At 40.6% G+C, this 19,096-nt stretch overlaps 1 protein-coding gene across 3 annotated transcripts in view; it reads left to right on the top strand.

The window, feature by feature from the left end:
• Positions 1-18,473, top strand: part of LOC147034918 (zinc finger and BTB domain-containing protein 46-like) — a 62,360-nt gene extending 43,887 nt beyond the window's left edge. For all 3 annotated transcript variants that reach the window (XM_085891117.1, XM_085891113.1, XM_085891126.1), the window contains exon 5: positions 12,107-18,473. In XM_085891117.1, coding sequence (XP_085747243.1) covers positions 12,107-12,367 — 261 coding nt within the window. In that variant the 3' untranslated portion in view covers positions 12,368-18,473. The remainder of the gene's footprint in view (positions 1-12,106) is intronic.
• The last annotated feature ends 623 nt before the right edge of the window (positions 18,474-19,096 follow it).

The raw sequence follows: 19,096 nt of genomic DNA, 5'->3' as shown, positions 1-19,096 counted from the left end.
TACCATGGTAGGACAGTACATTAATGTTGAAGCTGGGAGAGATTCGTGTTTTCATCGTGAAGGCAGTGTTGCCTTGCAGGATAGTGGTAGTTTGTGGTAGCATTGAACAAAACTGATTCTGATGAGTCTGAAATGGATGAAGAAAATAGTCAGAATGAAGCGGTGAAAGATTTGGCTGACCAAGGCACTGTTTCACCAGCTCAGAAAAAAAGTTTTCCGACAACATTCCTTCAGGAAAATATGCATGAACCCAACAGATTATTTTTCAGACTTGCAGCCTTTCCTTGAATGCATTATGTGCATAAGCTAGGTTTATTTAATCCTCTATGAGATCGGAACGATGAATATTTATGGTGGTGGAAGTTCGCTCCGTCAGGTCCAAAGCAGGAAATTTATAGAAGTAAATGGTCTTGACATAGCCTTGATTCACGAAAAATCATGCTGTTAAGTCCTCTCAGGCTCAATGTTAAAATGATTATGGACAAGGACTCTTTCCCTAATAATAGCTCATCATGTAAGGTAGGTATTGTTTTTATCTTGAAAATACATTTCTCACCATCTTCTCTCCAATTTGCTGGCGTTATTGATGTTCATCTTGTTTTCTATCACTTCTACCTTAATAATGTCACGTTTATGATTGTAAATGTGGATGCTCCAAGCAAAAATAATGATCGTCTCTCTTTTTTGTCCATTTAAGAACTTTTCCTAAAACAGTCGATGCACAGGCTTGTCTAATTATAGGAGGTGGCTTTAATTGCACAGTTAATTCCTAATTGGACCCAAATGAGCCAGAACCTCATCCATGCACGCCGAGACAATTCACTGGCACAATTACAAACACCATATCCATGATGTTTGGTGACTACAGCACCCTCACAAACACCCTTTTTTTTTCCTGGAGTTTCTAAAACTGATGTTGTGTGATCAGGTTTTTAAGAACATTGCTTCGCTTTAGAAGTTTTTTTGACTTTCTAAAAAATGGAAATTTAAGAAGAATTAAATTTCACTCAATCTTATGAAGTTTTCTGGACGGATCTTTTGAAATGGAAGTCCGACTATTCAGTAAATCCATTTGTTGTGGTGGGATAAAGCAAAAGCTCAAATAATAAGTATTTTATCAACAATACTTCGGTTTGGCTTCAATTTCTGGTTACCTGGTCTTGGTTGTTTATTTTGGTCCTCTAAGAGATCTGCTTCCCAAAAGCTAAGTAATCGTTATGGATTTGGCTGTACTGTCTTAGATGTTATGTTCTCTGTGTCAATTTCTTTTCGTATTGAGTGCTCTCTCAGGCTGTCTTTATTTATGCTCGTACAATATTTATTGTGATCCTCCATCTTAGGCTCAGATAGTTTTGGGCCTGCCTGTTTTTACTTGCACCCCCTCCCCTCCCCTCTCCCCAACTTTCCCCTCACCCACGATGTGTCTCCAATTATCTCTGTCCCATTATCCACCACACATATTTTAATTCCTTCCTTTTACCTCCTGTTTAATACAAATAAAACTTACAAAAAAAAAAAAAAAATTTTTCCTCACTCTCTCGCCATTAATTTAAAACTTTTTAAACAGTGATTTAAAATTGTTCAATCTCCCTGCTTACTTGCTTCCCAATCCATTTGTCCTAGTCTGCTTCACATTCCACCCCTCTCTCCATCTCCGGATGATTCGTAAACTCGTTACTAATCCACCATCGTGTTTATATCATGCTGACCTTGCTTCATTCACTCCCCACCCCCTCCTTTTGTGCTTCACTCCTTGCTTCCTTCACTCTCCACCCCCTCTCTCCTGACCCTGTTCCCCGGCCCCTCTCTCCTGACCCTGTTCCCCGGCCCCTCTCTCCTGACCCTGTTCCCCGGCCCCTCTCTCTTGACCCTGTGCCTCGGCCCCTCTCTCCTGACCCTGTTCCCCGGCCCCTCTCTCTTGACTCTGTGCCTCGGCCCCTCTCTCCTGACCCTGTTCCCCGGCCCCTCTCTCTTGACCCTGTGCCTCGGCCCCTCTCTCCTGACCCTGCGCCCCGGCTCCTCTCTCCTGACCCTGTTCCCCAGCCCCTCTCTCCTAACCCTGCGCCCCGGCTCCTCTCTCCTGACCCTGCGCCCTGGCCCCTCTATCCTGACCCTGCACCCTGGTCCTCTCTCATGACCCTGCGCTCCGGCCCCTCTCTCCTCACCCTGCGTCCCGGCCCCTCTCTCCTCACCCTGCGTCCCGGCCCCTCTCTCCTCACCCTGCGTCCCGGCCCCTCTCTCCTCACCCTGCGTCCCGGCCCCTCTCTCCTCACCCTGCGTCCCGGCCCCTCTCTCCTCACCCTGCGTCCCGGCCCCTCTCTCCTCACCCTGCGTCCCGGCCCCTCTCTCCTCACCCTGCGTCCCGGCCCCTCTCTCCTCACCCTGCGTCCTGGCCCCTCTCTCTTTAGCCTGCGTCCTGGCTCCTCTCTCCTCCCCTTGCATGAGGAGAGAGGGGCCGTGAGTGTGTAGGATTTGTCGGGGTTGAATGTCACATTCCAAGTGTTGGATCAGCTCCTGATTCTATCAATGTCTGTAGAAAGGGAATGGGCTGCTGCCTGCCTGTCTGAAAGTTGAGAAATGATACTGTGGATTGTGGAATTGTCAGCAGTGAGATTGGCAAGACTTTCTCGGGAATCATAAAGGTAATTGATGAAGATAAGGAACAAGACTGCACCCAAGACACTACCTTGGGGCTCTCCTACTTTGATGGGGACAGGAGAGGATTTATGAGGATCCAGTTAAGAGCTACATATATGCTGAATATGTGAGTGGAGGAAGTCAGTGATCCATGAGAGGAGGTGGCCTTGGGTGCTATAAGCAGAGAGTTTGGAGATCAATGTGGGGTGTCAGACTGTATCAAATGCTTGAGATATGTCGAGATCAACAGCCCTGATCTCATGTCTGGGATTGAGGAATTCCATCCATTGTTGGGAGAGTAGAAGCAGCATGTCCAGTGAAGAATGACCGGGTCTGAAACCAAACTGATAATCTTTGATCAGTCCATTGGAGAAAAGGAAGGATTTGATGTAAACTGCAATGACAGATTCCAGACCTTGCTTCTAATTGGAAGAAATCTAAATCGGTCTGTCATTAGTAGTTGAGAGGATCCACTTTTGCATAATTTGATGAGGTTTTCTTCTCTCTGGGAGGCTGTTTTCCTTTGTAATCTAGACTTGCTGGTTTTGTCGCTTATTACTGCGAGCATCCAATCAAGGTGTTAGCCTATGCTGGTGATATCTGTTTAATTATTGCGATGTTCTCATTTACTTTGAAGCTATGATCCTGTGTTTGTCCATATTTGGGAAAGCTTATGCTGCACAAATAAATTGGAGCAAAATGAGTGCCTTTTTGCTTGGACCTTCTTACCGACTTGTCACAATAATTCCAGTCACTTTTTGGGGTTAATGATGGTGTGAAGTATCTTGGGGTTTTTGGGGTAAAGAAGCTGCATTCAATCATGTTGAGGTGAAGTTGCAAAAATTGAATGGTTTATTTATTCAACTGTCATATCGTGGAAGAGCTCGAGTAATTAATAGTTTTGTGGACTCTACCTTATGGCGTAGATTTTTTTTTTTTTGTACTGAATCCTCTTGTAGTGTTATTCAGCCAACTTCAGAAGTGCTTTGTGCACGCTTTTTCTGGAACAGGAAACACTGGCAGCGACTTCTGAGTTTGCCTCTGAGTGATGGAGGCCAAGGTTTGGTTGATGTAATGTGCCGCTTCACGGCATTTAAACGTCACGTACCCCCCTCCCCCCCGCATGCTATGTGCATGATCATCTCCACCATGTGGCAATGTAGCTTGTCACCTGTTGCAACAGATTGGGAGACTGGGTTATTACCTTACCTTGTTTATGGTGGATCTTTCAAAAATATACGTGTCCTCTCTCTCTGGGTTCTACCAAAGTGTATTGAATGCATGGCAGACCCTGAAGATAACGAGAGCTGCACATTCCGACTCAAAATGCATGTTCTTTATCAAACCCTTGTTGTACATTTTCTATCTGAATGGTATGTCAAGTGACAGGTATTTAATTCAGCAATTTGTTGATCAGATCATCAATTCAGCAAAGGCATTAGATCGGTTGGGAATCTATATAAATCAAGTGACAGTTGGCTTGAGGCCGATGCTATTGTGAATGTGGTGGGCATCTGATCCTCTAGGACTCTAGGTCTAGGATTTTGGTGCAAGTAGTATGCATTCTACATCACACCTCTGTACCGCATGCACCTGTTTGGGAGCAAAAATGTCCTATGAAATGGAACGGGTAAAGATTTATCCATTTATATCTTTTCTGAACTCACTTGATTTTTCTCCTCCAAACCTTTGTCATTGTACCTCCTTTAGTGTAGGTTTGAATGCATATGCAAGTTTGGTTTTTCTTCCTTCTTTTCTGAAATGACAGTCAACTTCCTGTTTGTTTTTATTATTATTACTAGCGTGGCTCGGCATGCTTCACACACCTCACCATACATCACTGCAGAGGCATAGGCATCTTTGACCATGCCTGCTTTCTCTGGGAGTGAGAGGATGAGGGGGGGTGACGGTGGATCGGGTGTTTTGGGGTGATGCAATGGAGGGGGGATCCGGAATGGGGTGGATGATGCTGGGGGGATGGTGGGGGTTGGTGGAAGGGTTGGGGGGGCGGCCAAATATATTTTGTACTCTGAATATATACTGTGAATCAGAAGTCAGAATCCAACACGTATAAATAGCAAGGAACTGATCACAAATTTATATTGGTTCGCGGGCGCCAGCAGTGACCACTATTTTCGTTGTGGCGGTGTGTCTGTCTGTCTGTCTGTCTGTCTGTTTGTGACTCTCTCCAGAGCATAGCTCCGTGACGTTTGATGTGATCTTGATGAAACTTCGACACAAGCTAGATATCATGGTCTAGTTGTGTCTTTTTGTATGAGGGGTGTCCCATGCCCCTTGTGGGCAGAGCCACGCCTGCTTGAACTTTGTATTTATTTTTATTTTTTTCTCGATTTTCTTTCTCGCAATTTCATTTCCAAGAAGCTGTCTGTAATGTCCATAAGTACAACATATAAAAAATCCGATTTGATTTGTCAATTTTGATGGAAGAGATAGGTTTTTACAGTAGGGCTTCCTCAAACTCAATTGTACCTATTGTGGCATTGTTCAATAATGCCCGCGAACCATCGTCGCCTCCCGGCTTGTTTATTTTAAGTTATCAGTTAGAGCTCGTCGGCCAATACAACACAATATCAAAAACTGGATTTAAAAGTCAAACTGCCAACTGTACAGAGCAGACGTGCCCTCAATACACCGCTTTCCTAACTCTTCCGGCTGGGTTTTTTCATCGTATATATTATTTTGCCCATATCTCGATTAATCGACTCGAAGTAACAAAAAAATTAGTGCTGATGAATACAGTAAAGGCATGAATGTGTTTCTTAGGTTACCTTTATATATCCAGTGCCTTCAGAAAGTATTCACACCCTGAGACTTTTGTCACATTCTGTTGTGTTATAGCCAGAAGATAAAATTAAATCAAAAAATGTTGTCACCAATTTACACAAAATACCCCATAATGACAAAGTGAAAACACGTTTTTAGAAATTTTTATAAATCAATTAGAAATTAAAAGCTGAAATGACTTGCGTCAATAAGTATTCAACCCCTTTGGTATAACACTCCAAATTGAGCTCACAGGCAGACAATTTCCTTTGACCATCCTTGAGATGTCTCTACTACTCGATTTAAGTCCACCTGTGGCCAATTCAATTGATTGGACATGATTCAGAAAGAAACACACCTCTCTATATAAGGTCCCACAGTTGACAGTGCATGTCAGAGCAGAAATTCCACCATGAAGTCCAAGGAACTCTCCGTAGAACTACGAGATAGAATTGTGAGGAGGTATTGATCTGGGGAAGGGTATATAACAATTTCTAGAGTGTTGAAAGTTCTCAAGAGCAAGTGGTTTCCATCATTAGGAAATGGAAAGAATATGGAACTACCCAGACTCTTTCTAGAGCTGGCCTTCCAACCAAACTGAGCAACTGGGCAAGAAGGACCTTGGTTAGGAAGGTGACCAATAACCCAATGACCACTCTGACAGAACTACAGAGTTCCATGGCTGAGAGGGAAGAACCTGCCGGAAGGACCACAATCTCTGCAGTACATCACAAATCTAGGCTTTATGGGAAAGTAGCCAGAAAGAAGCCACTCCTGAGAAAAAGGCACATGACAACACACCTGGAGTTTGCAAAAAAGGCATGTAAAAGACTCTGAGAGCATGAGGCAAACTATTTTGTGTTCTGACGAGATGAAAATTGACCTCTTTGGTCTGAATGCAAAGCGGTCCATCTCATGGAAACGAAGAACAGCTCGTCACCCATCTAACACCATCCCTTCCGTGAACAATAGTGGTGGCAACATCATGCAATGGGGATGCTTTTCAGCGGCAGGCACAGGGAGACCTGTAAGGATAGAGGGAACAATGAATGGAGCCAAATACATGCAAATAATTGAGAAGAACCTGCTTCAGAGTGCAAAATACTATACTTTAGACTGCGGCAAAGATTTACGTTCCAACAAGACAATGACCCCAAGCATATAGCCAAAGCAACACTGGAATGGCTTCAGAACAAGAATGTGAAAGTCCTTGAGTGGCCCAGCCAAAGCCCAGACTTGATTCCAATTGAGAATTAGTGGAAAGACTTGAAGATTGCTGTTCACCGACGCTCCCCATCCTTGGCAGAGCTTGAGCAAATCTGCGAGGAAAAATGGGAGAAAAATCCCCAAATCCAGATGTGTAAAGCTTACACAGACTTATCCAAGAAGACTCAAAGCTGTAATCACTGCCAAAGTCGCTTCTACGAAGTGTTGATTCACTAGGTTGAATAATTATTTACACAAGACATTTCAGCTTTTCATTTTTCAAATTCATAAACATTTCTAAAAACATGTTTTCACTTTGTCATGATGCGGTATTTTGTGCAGATCGATGACAATTTATATTTTATTTTATCCATTTTAAATTCAGGCTGTAACACAACAAGATGTGAAAAAGTCAATGAATGTGAATACTTTCTGAAGCCACTGTATAAACAAAATGGTGGAATTTGTGTAGAAAATTTGAAGAAAAAGATGACGTTCTTGTCACAAATATACATGCATAACCATATATGTTTGCTCCATTATAATAAGATTTATTATTTTTGCAATGTTTTAAAATAAAAGATACAAAATCCATGTCTCTCTCTTTGTCTTATTTATTTGAAGGTTATGGATTTGGGGTTAATTTCAGGACTTGCATTGCTTTATTATACAACAACATACAGTATTCAGTCTAAGGTAAACAATGAGCTTGTTTTCCCCATGCAAGTTCAGAGGGGGGTAAGGCAAGTCTGCCCGGTCTCTGGCTTCTTATTCACCCTTGTTATAGAATCACTTCTGGTGTTCCTGAGGAAGAATGTTTCTGGAGTGGTTATATCCCCTGAGTAGCCTTCAGTTATTCTATCGGTTTCGATTTGTTTTGTTTAGCTTCGTCTTTGAAGTGCAACTGGGAAAAAAGTAAAGCCTTATGGGTTCCCTGTGTGAGAAAAAATTTACCTAGAATGGCGTGAGTTCCACCAGTACACCTTCCTGCAAAGTTAAAATTGGTGGATGAAGGTGTTATATATCTTGGGGTTTTTTTTCTGGGATCCCCACAATATGGCCAGAAAAAATGGGATGGTGTTGCTGAACTTGTAAAAAAAGATTGAGTTGGTGGAAGAGAGCCCTGCCCCACCTCCCATATAAAGGCTGAGTCCAGGTAATTATTAATTTAGTTGCCTCTTTTTATGGCACAGGTTCATCTGCCTGCAACCACCGGAAAGCTTGTTGAAGTTCATGCAAAAGCAACTTTTGGACTTTTTTGGGGAGGCCATCACTGGTTACGACCGAACGTTGGTTGCTGTCCATTGGCTGAGGGTGGCCAGAGTATGGTCGACATCAGGAGCTGTATAATGGCCTTTCGGCTATGCTCCGAACAAAAACTGTTGTCAGAAGAGCAATTACCAAGCCATCTCTTGGCCACTCACATTTTGCAGCAAGCAGCTGGGCTTGGATATGGCTGCAAATGTTTTCTGGTCCTGCTTCAATGTGTTGACACATCTCCTCTCTGATTTTTATCAGAGTCTGTTGAACGCCTGGCAAAGCCTTTCAGTATGCCACCTGTGCCACCAATCTGTTTGCTCAAGAACCTTTGTTTTATAATCCTCTTTTTTCCCCCTATTCCCAGAAGTCGGGACTTCTGCCAACATTTCATAATAGCTGGCATTACAAAAGTATGGCACCTCCTGCATGTGTCAGGTTGAAGGTGGAAATCTGTTCAAGAAATAGCCGACCTAACGGGAACTCGGTCAAAAAGAGTGATTGGGAAAGTCTTGCGAGAGGTCATACGCATAGGGGTCCAACTGGAATTAGTCTGGACCCCGGAGCATGAAGTATTGTACAATGAGTGCGTTTTTCCTGGATTATATGTACAATTTATTTCCAACGACTTACCTCCCCCACCACCGCCCCCCCCCCCATTAGAATGGGGTTTAACCTCTTTCAAAAGGTGAGCTGCAAAAATTGTACAAGTCTTGTGCAAAGTTACTGCTTGGGTATACACCATTGAATGGAGTAACCCGGTTGAAGAGACTGATGCCTGCCAGAGCCCTCCCCCGAACCTGTATGGGACTCCATGTATAGCAAGCTCATAAGTAAAAGTTCCGGTGATCTCCAGTGGAGGTTGTTCCACTGGATAGTTCCTTCCAATAAGCGAATTAGTCATTCCTCTCTTGCATCCACATGTTGCCAGTTTTGCATATGTGCGGAAGACGTGTTCCATGCCTTCATCAATTGTGTGAGATTGGTCCCTTAATTTCATTGGTTTAATTTTGTGTCACACAAAATGAATGTGTTCTCCTTACATTCCTTTATTTTTGGTTTTCATGCCAAGACTAATAAGGTAAACACGCTTATGAGGTTTCTCGTAGCGACGGCCAAACTGGCAATATGTCTCTCAAGAAAAGAGAAATTAAATGGTAAACCCATCAGGCAATGTAATGTCATGTTCTCTAATGCCGTCATATCAGCAAAACTAAAACTTGATTTTTTTTTTTTGTTCCTCCCAAGACACTAAAAAGCTTGATGAGTTCACCAATACTTGGTGTCATGAAGGTATTTGTGAGAACCAACTGGTAATACTCTTGTAGTGTACTGTGGGTACTGTATAAAGTTAATAACTTCTTCTCTTCTTTATTTCTTCTCTTCTTTATTTCTTCCCTTCTCTTTATCTTCTCTTCTTTTTTTCCTTTTGGTTGAGTGGTATTTTAGTGTTTTTTCTTAAGCATGTTTTGCTTTATTGCGCTTGAGTACCAATGGTTGGTGTAAATATAATTGAAAATATATATTTTGTGATTATAAAAGGACTTCAAAAGTCTCTCTCTGTCTTTGTCTCTCCTTCATGAGTGGAGGAAGTCAGAAATATAGGAATGAAGGCAGTCTTGCATGCCACAAGCATACCCTTAAGTTTAGTTACCTAGTAAATCCTTAAGTTTGCAGTTAAAATATTTCTTAACTCGTGTAATTTTATTTGCAACTTCTGATTTTGCTTGCAGTTCAATGTTCTTTATATTTGAATATTTATACCCATTTATAGCCACTATAAACTGTCATCCCGGAGTTTCGCAAGCAGGGTGATTCATCAGTGTGTATGCCGTCCCTCGGGTGGACGTTAAAGTGGGCATCGCATCTGCCGACATTAGTTGATGGATGTTAAAGATCCCACAGTGTCTTTCGTGAAGACCAGTTATTCCAAATTCCTGTCCTAACCTGCAGAGGGCACTGCATCATCAACACAGCCGCGCCTTCAGCCAATGATGCTACCCCACAGCCTTGTGCTGCATACGAACGAAGAACAAGAATAACCATTATTCATACTATGTCTTGATATGGATATTCCTGATTTCTTATGATTTATTGCTCAAATCATTTTGAACATATTTTAATCGTGATGAAAAATGTACCAAAATATGGAAATAGTTAATTGGTTACAGATAAATTTAGTCTTTTATATGAATGGATCCTTTCCTAAAAGTGTAATCTCCAGACTTTCTAACCATCGAATAAAGAAAATGCACCATAATCCTATTTTTAAAATGAACTCTGTGATGTGATTTGTGGTCTTTCCAATGCAATAAGAGCAACGACATTTGGCTGAATGAAAGTTGATGGCATTCCACTTGACAAGGCTTGATTTCCATTCCACTGAAATTTGACGTACATTCTATTGAATCACGACCACTCGCATTCTGTATCTCCACACAGCTCCAGCATGATAGATTGCTTCTTTCCATAAACCCTCGTGTCTCTCCATGCTTCTTCGTGTGTCTCCATGCTGCCACATCCCTCTCCCCCCTCCCCCTCCCCCACCCTCACCCCTCCCCTGCCTTGTGATACACATTTTGCGTCTGTTTCCACTTTTCGTGTCAAGTCATAAGATTCATTGCAGTTTGGTAATTCCTTGTGCCTTTAATTTCATATAATTATTTTTGGGGCCAAAGTGGGTGTTTTAAGTAAATACTGTGTCATCCAAGGTTTCGCTGTTTTGTGTCATTTTTGGCCATGTTAAAAGTAGTTCTGGCTTTGCCCTTGCATCACACATAAGATAAACTAGTTATATCACTTGTGAGATGAGGAAATTAGGAAATGGCCAGTGTGGTTATTCCATGAATTGCAAGTAAATTAGTAGACAATGGACGTATCAACATAGCGTATGGCATTTGAATCACAAAATGTCGCTTTGGCTTCCACTGGCATAATGTTTATAGATGGAGCGTACCAATCAATGAGCTGGTATTCTTCAGGCAAATAATACGAACATGTTTGAACGTACCATAAAAATAAAACTTGCCAAATTCTTAGTGAGGAGTATATTTTAACCTCAAAAGTCAAGATTGTATCATCCATATGAAACATTAATTTGATGCTGATTCTTGTGATAACACTAGCAGAAGCTTTATTCATAATTAGCACAGCACCCTCCCGACGAGTGATCTTGTTCCAAGCAGGCAACATGCAACATTTGGGCAGTGTATAGGCAACTGTCAGCTCTGTATATGCAAAAAAAAAAAAAAAAAAAAACCCAGGTTACTTGCATGGAATAAAAACATACCTACTGCTCATAATTCAAAACACCTCACTGCACTGGAAAATGTGGGGACAGGAATACTGCACTGTAAATGGTGGAGGCTTGTAATGTCTTCTCTCATCTAGAGGCAGCACTACACAATATACATTTACATAGAGAATTTGTGTCCCCTCCACCCACCCCCCCCCCCCGCCCCCAAGACCTCCGGCAAAGATAAAAACACTAATTGCACTAATTGGGGTCACGCTAATTGCACTAATTATTATAATTGCGCTAATTGCACTAAAAAACACTAATTGCACTAATAAAAACACTAATTGCACTAATTGGGATGCACTAATTGGGGTCACGCTGATCCTACGTAGCAGGTCTGTATGTGATTGGCCCAGAACTGCAGGAGGAGTAGCGCTACACACACACACACACACACACACACACACACACACACACACACACACACACACACACACACACACACACACACACACACACACACACACACACACACACACACACAACCGGTCCGTGAAGTATTGTAAGGATGCAAGCAAAATTTATTGAGATTTACTAACAGAGGTACCCTTTGTTGCCCGGTGCTGTTCTAATCCTGTTAGCAATTTGAAAAAAATCAATTTTTTTTTCTATTTTCTTTGTGGAGGCCTAAAACACTTTCCTACACCCATTAAGGGATGTTGTCGGGGATCATTTACTATTACACCTTTGTACAGAGCGATTTGAAAACCAAAAAACATCCAACTTTTTTTTTGAAAATTTTCAAAAACTTTTCTTTTTTTGCCTAAACACTTCTCGACACTCACTGATGAGTCTCTGAAAGTTTGACAAAGATCCATTTGGGCCATCTCTGAGAAAAATGGTGACAGACAGACAAACATCTCTCTTTTAGTATCGATCAATGCCATTTTATTAATGCGACCCCTCACATGCTCACCTTCACAGGTTCACAGCAAAGAGAAATTCTTCAGTTGCAAGCTTTGTCGCCAGGCGTTTTCGTCTGCTGAAAGTGTTGGCATCCAGTACGGACCTCGGCGCTATGGCGTGTGCTCAGCTTGCACTGAACGAGAAAAGGCAGCATCCTTCACGGCATCCATTGGGATTGGAACTAGTGGTGCTGATGATGGTGGAGGTGGTAATGGTGTTGATGCAGGTGAAAATCGTGAATGTAATGTGGTAAAGGAAGAAATGATTGCAGAGGGTTGACAGCAAAAGGCGTAAATGTATTCGATGGTCAAAAATTGCTAAGTGGTTGTTGAAAAATGTACTCTCTCTTAGAACACTGTTGGATGAGTCTGTAGAATAGTTCACACGATGAAGAATTTATTTTTATTTTTAAAGGAAGACTTCAAATGTTCTGTTTGCTCATATCAAGGGAATTCCTGCAAAGTTTGGATATGAATGAATATTTTAAGTCCTCTTTATTTGAGCATAAGCATTGTTGATATTGTCATGTTGTACACTTATTTGGGGGATTTGATTGGACCATTTATGTAATGAATGACCAGGGAAAAACTTTCAGCACAAGGGACCTCGATATATCTCTTCATGGTTGTGAGAGCGTACGGGAATAAAAGAAATGGGGAGTTGTAGAGATAGATGGGCATACGGCCACAAAGAAGATAAATGGTGGAAAATATATTGACAAGGTGATTAAACTTGTATCCCACAAAACCTTCGCACAAAGACTATTTTCTGAAAGAATTGTAAAGTTTATTGAAGTAAGGCCTACCTGAGATGCATGTACAAATGCCTTTAGATAACAGCTTCGGACATCGTGAGACATTGACCGGTCACTATTGAAAAATCTTGAAACCAATTTCTCATTCCGTGTATGCTTTCCTTTCACAATTCCATTTTGTTTGATGCACCATTATTATGTCGGCCCTCTTCACCAAGTTTGTATGAAAGGTGTATATTATAGACGAGATTAAAAATACAGTTGGAATGCTAATTTCATGAATGGACACTGCATATACAATCGGTTTTAGAAAAAAATCACCACTTGAAAACTCGCTTGGGCCCTCGTCTTTCCTGGACATAGTACGTTATGTCTTTTTGTGGCAAACAAGGTGTTTATTCTTAAGGAATGCATCTCGTTATTCTGGTGCCTTCAAATGCACTGGATCAGAGGCATCATGTAAAATGTAGGTGATCTGAAATGTGCAATTTCTACCTGTGCACGTTTTGTCTAGTTGGCAAGTTTCAGTTCAAAACTCGCTTTCCTTGGGATAACAACTGAAATGTTATCACACAATGTTCGAAACATTTGCACTCAACAGAGGTGTGGGGGACAGGCATATGCAGGACCTCACGAGCTACCTCAAGAAGGTTCTGCACCATTCTTGATGAGTTTTGACAGTTGTGTGAAATGGGATTTGTGACAATGTACAGAGTTCTAGCTCATCCTGCAGTTTTTAATTGTCTTTGATTTCTCTCATAGCTTTGATTTGCCAGACTTTGATGATGACAATGCATCCTTGAGTTAATGTCATATCTTGGGAAGCCAAAGGTTAATTATATACTGAAATGTCTTATTGGTGGGAAAATATGAAGTCATATCCACTGGAATGATTTTCATTACTTACCATTGCTAAATATATATATACATATATTTACACACACACACACACACACACACACACACACACACACACACACACACACACACACACACACACACACACACACACACACACTTTCTAGGCAGATGGAAGAGTGAGGTTACAGAAGGCAAAATATTGACAGCGAGGCAACAGGTGGGACACAACAACCAAAGGAATGAACAAACAGGAAAGAGGAGAAGAAACAGTAACCTGCAAGTAAGGGGGTTGAGTTAGCTGGTGCTAATGAGGGTAGAAGAGATCGGCGATGAAACGACATGGTGTTTTAGCACCTGCTTTTTGAATCCCTGGAAGAACAGTGTAAATCAACTACCTCTGCAAGGACAGGTCCACAAACGAGAGTTAAAGGCCAAACAGTGAGGCTGTGGATTCAGCCTGTATTTTGGGAGTTTAACCAGGAAGGGGTTGCTGAAAAAATACTTGTATGTGAGGAACTAGTGAGGGTTAGAGGACTGGTATAGAGGTGGCTAGATCAGAGGAGAGGTGGTTAAAAAAAAAAGAGATGATCACTCACCTGTGGTGTGAGAGCAACAGGTGTTGTACTTTGGCCTCATTGCGGAAGATGCCAATACTGTTCACAGCTTTAGATTCTATGGATTCCAAAATAGGTTCTGATGTAATGCTGGGGCACCAAGCCAAAGGGGAGAGCAGTACTGTGAATACTTGTGGTTTTTTTTCCAAAAAAAAAGACTTGGAATGATGGAGGATGCTGAAAGCAGTTAATTTTGGAGGCTAGTTTTGCTATATAATTAGCTCAGGAGAGGTTGTGGTTGATGACAAGGCCCAGGAATTAAAAGAGACTGAACTTCTTCCAGTGGCTGACCATGGAAATAGGCATTTGGGTTCGTTTTAGACTGAGCTTTACCAAGTTTGTAATACTGAACTTTACCAAGTTTGTAATACAAGTTCCTTTGTTTATGATCTCAACACCAAGCAGGTGATTTTTGTCGCAACATTTGAGCATCTCAAAACAGACAATGAATTCAATGACCACAGAAACAACAGGCATTTTAACTACAATTCTGGTCTTCAACACATTCCCATTAAAAAAAAAAGATTAATTCCGATTGCTTTCTTAGTTATTTGTTTCCATTGTGCTGCATTCAAGATTTTATGGATAGCAAACTCTTGGCCACATGTTGACCTGCATAAAGTGCTTTTTCATCTGTGACGTTTGAAGACGTACCACGTGCTTGTGCAAATTGGTTGATGTTTTTACTTCATATCGTGAGTGATCTGTGATGGTGCAGTTCCATATAAAGTTCCAAAGTGCAGTCTGTGCATTCAAATGAGTCATTTGTAAGAACGATAATTAGCGGAATGATGAAATCGAAGTTCATTTTTGAAATTACTTTTAAATTACGTTTTTTTCTTGGCGAGTTTTGATTTCTCAGGCTTATCTTCCCATTGTGAGACTAGCATTCTAATGTTTAAAAAGAAGGACCACAAAAATTGTTTATTTTCTGGTCACTCTAACAAGATTGATAGATATATTATAGAAATATGGGAGCTTATAATTTTCTTGATTATATTCCTTACAACCCTCATCAAATATATGATGTATAAACCGTGAAATATTATTCAGTATTCTGCACGCTTCTGAAATATTGCACTCATTTTATTATATTGGATAAGTTGTTCTTGAATATGCGGTAAATCATTTCTTTTGAAATCGGATTCTGTTTTTTTTTTTTCCTCAAAACATTGCAAAATTTGTAATAAAAAGCTTTTTAACTTTTTTTTTTTTAAACAAGACAGCATGTTAGAGCTCTGGGTAATCTGTGTTGTTGGCATTATTGGCCAGAATTTGTTACTTCCCTTTAATATTAACAATTCTTACATTAAGGTAGAATTTTATATACTTTATATAAAATTCTAGAGGTCGATGGAAAAAATATTTTGGAAATTTTTATTTCCTTGCTCTTTTTTTTTTTTTTTCCTCCGACACATACCAATTTAATATGAATGTTTGTTGACAATCGGCTTTGAAATATCACGTTCCATTCATTTGTACATTGTATCTATTTGCAGATGCAGCATTGCTTTTAAGAACATTTTCATTTCTAACACACACACACACACACACACACACACACACACACACACACACACACACACACACACACACACACACACACACCCCTGCTAGTTTCACTGTTTGTGTTTCAACATTTTGAAATATAAACAGTGAAACGTTTACATACAGTGGCCTTCAAAATTAATCATCCTCTACCAATAATGCCACATTCAGATTAATTATGATTTATGTAGAAACAATTTTTCCAAATGAATTTCTGTTTTTTCATAACTGAAGGGTTCAAACTAAACACTGTTATAGTTGAAGGAAGTTAGATGTCAGGAATACCTGAAAAAAACATGGACAAATCAAAATTCATTGGTTGCAAAAGTATTCAGCTCCTTAGTTCAGTACTTGTTGGAAGCACCTTTTGCAGAAATGACTGCTGTGAGTCTTTTTGGGTAGATCTCTACCAGCTTTGTACAGTGAGATGGTGAACTCTTTTCCCATTCTTCACTTGAAAATTGTTCTAGTTCTGCCAAGTTTGATGGGGATCGTCAATGGACTGCAATCTTCAAGTCTCCCCATAAATGTTCAATTGGGTTCAAGTCAGGACTTGAACTGAGCCACTCAACAACATTTATTTTCTTCTTATTCAGCCACTCCGGTGGGACCTTAGCTTTGTGCTTCGGATCATTGGCCTGATGAAATGTGAATCTCCTACCCAGTTTCACATTCATGGCTGACTCAAGCAGGTTTTCATCAAGGATTCTCCTGTACTTTTCACCGTCCCTTGTCTTTCTATCCTGACAAGCTTGCCAGTCCCTGCTGATGAAAAGCAGTCCCATAACATGATGCTGGCACCACCATGCTTGACAAGAGGGATGGTGATAACTGGGTGGCATGCAGTGTTAGGCTTGCGCCAGAGGTTGCACTTTGAATTTAGAATTTAGTCCAAAAAATTCTACTTTTGTCTTGTCTGACCCAAAAACGTTTCTCTACATGACTGCAATATCATTAAGATGCTTTTTCATAAACTCCATATGAGATTTTAGATGCGTATTTTTCAGTGATGGCTTTTTTTTTCTTGCCACCTGTACATGGGTGGGGGGGGGGAAGCTTTGTGAAGGGAATGGAATATTGTTGATTGAAAGAAGTGCAAGGCTCTCTATCCAAGATGGGGGTCAGTGTTCATCAAAGTCATTGTTGGACGTGCAGTGACATCCTGAACCAGTTTCCTGCTTGCCCAGCTGTGCTGAGTTTGGATGGACGACCTGATCTGGGTCGAGTCTGGATGATATGATGGATTTCACTGTACTCAAAGGAATAATGAGTGACTGATATCTTATTATAACCCTCTCCTGCACGGTGCTTCTCCACCACTTTATGTCTGACTTCTTTGGAAAGCTCATTGGTCTTCATGTTTGTCTTGTTGGTTGATCAAGTGAGTTGTACCTGAAAACTCTTTGGATAAGTGGGGGAGCTTAATTTTCAAGTCAAACTGCTGATTACATACAGGTGAAACCTATTACACTTATTTTGTAACCTTTAAACAAATAATTTTCTCCTGAAGTGATTTATGATTAATTAGGTGAAGGGTTTTTATCCTTATGCAACTGAGAATCATCTGCTTTTTCTCACTTAATCTAATTTATTCAAATTTGATCTGCATTTTTAAGCTTTATCACTTTGGAGTAGTTTGTGAAGACTATATATATATATATATATATATATATATATATATATATATATATATATATATATATATATATATATATATATATATATATATATAGTTTCATTTGAAAGCATCATTAAATAAGCATCAAAATGTGAAAACTTTGGAGTGGGGTGAATACTGTTGCAGGCCACTGTATATATATATATAGAAACACTCCTGTCCTGTTGTGTTTTGCTACCCTCTTCACAGCCACTTGACCTCCAACGAGGGGGAGAAAAGGTCAATGTCGAACTTGATTGGCTCCATGAATCCATAAACCATATTGGAGAAACTTTGCTTTATTCTGAATGCGTGTGGACAAAACCTTTCCCACCAGACATTTAAGTTCTCCACAGATGAATATCCACGGGATAATAAGCCAATTGGTGCCATATTGTGGAACCCAATGCATATGCCCATATTGGGCCTTGCCTGCAATGCATTCGCCCTGTTAGCCGGTCAGTACCGAGTACCTTTTATTACCCAGTCACCACTATTAGGAGGGGTCAGACATCTGCCTGACACACACACACACACACACACACACACACACACACACACACACACACACACACACACACACACACACACACACACACACACACACACACACACACACACACCCTATGCCTTATGAATGTTCAGCATTGCATGGTTCATTTTTCTTTCTAACTCCTTTAGATATATAAACATTCGGTTTATTTGTTTAAATAAGTTTTATTTGTATAAAAGGAATGTGAGCCTCTAATCCATTAAAGTTTGCATTTCTTCAAAATCAGAATTTCTTGCCGACCATTTTATCTGAATGCATTGTTTTTGTTTGCAATGTATTGTGATGCCATGCGGCATTGTTTATGTCTTCGTTATTAAGATTATATCCATGCTTTACAGCATTGCACATTCTGTTTTACTGCATCCTGTCCTTACTCAGATAAATTGCCATGAAAGTTCCACAGGCTCCTGACATGCATTGTTTCTTGTTTGCATTAATTGTACAAGTACTTTTGGTAAAACCCTGAGGATTTTAAGTTGTGGAAATTGATGTTAAAAATATAACGTTTGGTTAAACTTTTTCCTGCCTCCGCTGACGAAATCGCTGGAGGGATTATGTTTTCGGGTTGTCTGTCCGTCTGTACATACGTACGTCCATGCTAATTTTTTGTTTTCTCTGAAACTGCTTATCCAACTGATATGAAATTTTCACCATAGGTGTGACTACACATGCAGAACGTTTTGATGATAATTATGATGTCATAGGTCATTTGGTGTGGAAGCCACATTGGGAAAAAGGAAAAACTTTGGACCTCTGTATCTCCGAAACCACTCCATGGGAAAAATTTAAACTTGGCACATGTGAAGTACTCCCCATGGGAAATAAGTGTGATTTTTTTATTTGATGATATCTTCGGTGGCTTCATTATGACGTCATAATTGCATACATCAAATGCTTTATCCAATCAGTACGAAAATTGAGGGTCAATGGCTAAATTGTATGTGGGAAAACAATTGCCGTCATTAGTGACGTGGTTCGGCAGCTATATTGGTTTTAACATAAAAACCTTCAAAAATCTACT

The sequence above is a fragment of the Eptatretus burgeri genome, chromosome 1 (assembly GCF_056783735.1).
Source record: "Eptatretus burgeri isolate ZD-2024b chromosome 1, Ebu_testis_v1, whole genome shotgun sequence".
In the NCBI taxonomy this organism is placed as follows: Eukaryota; Metazoa; Chordata; class Myxini; order Myxiniformes; family Myxinidae; genus Eptatretus; species Eptatretus burgeri.
Note: the sequence above shows the minus strand (reverse complement) of the source record. Positions and strands in the feature narration are given on the sequence as shown.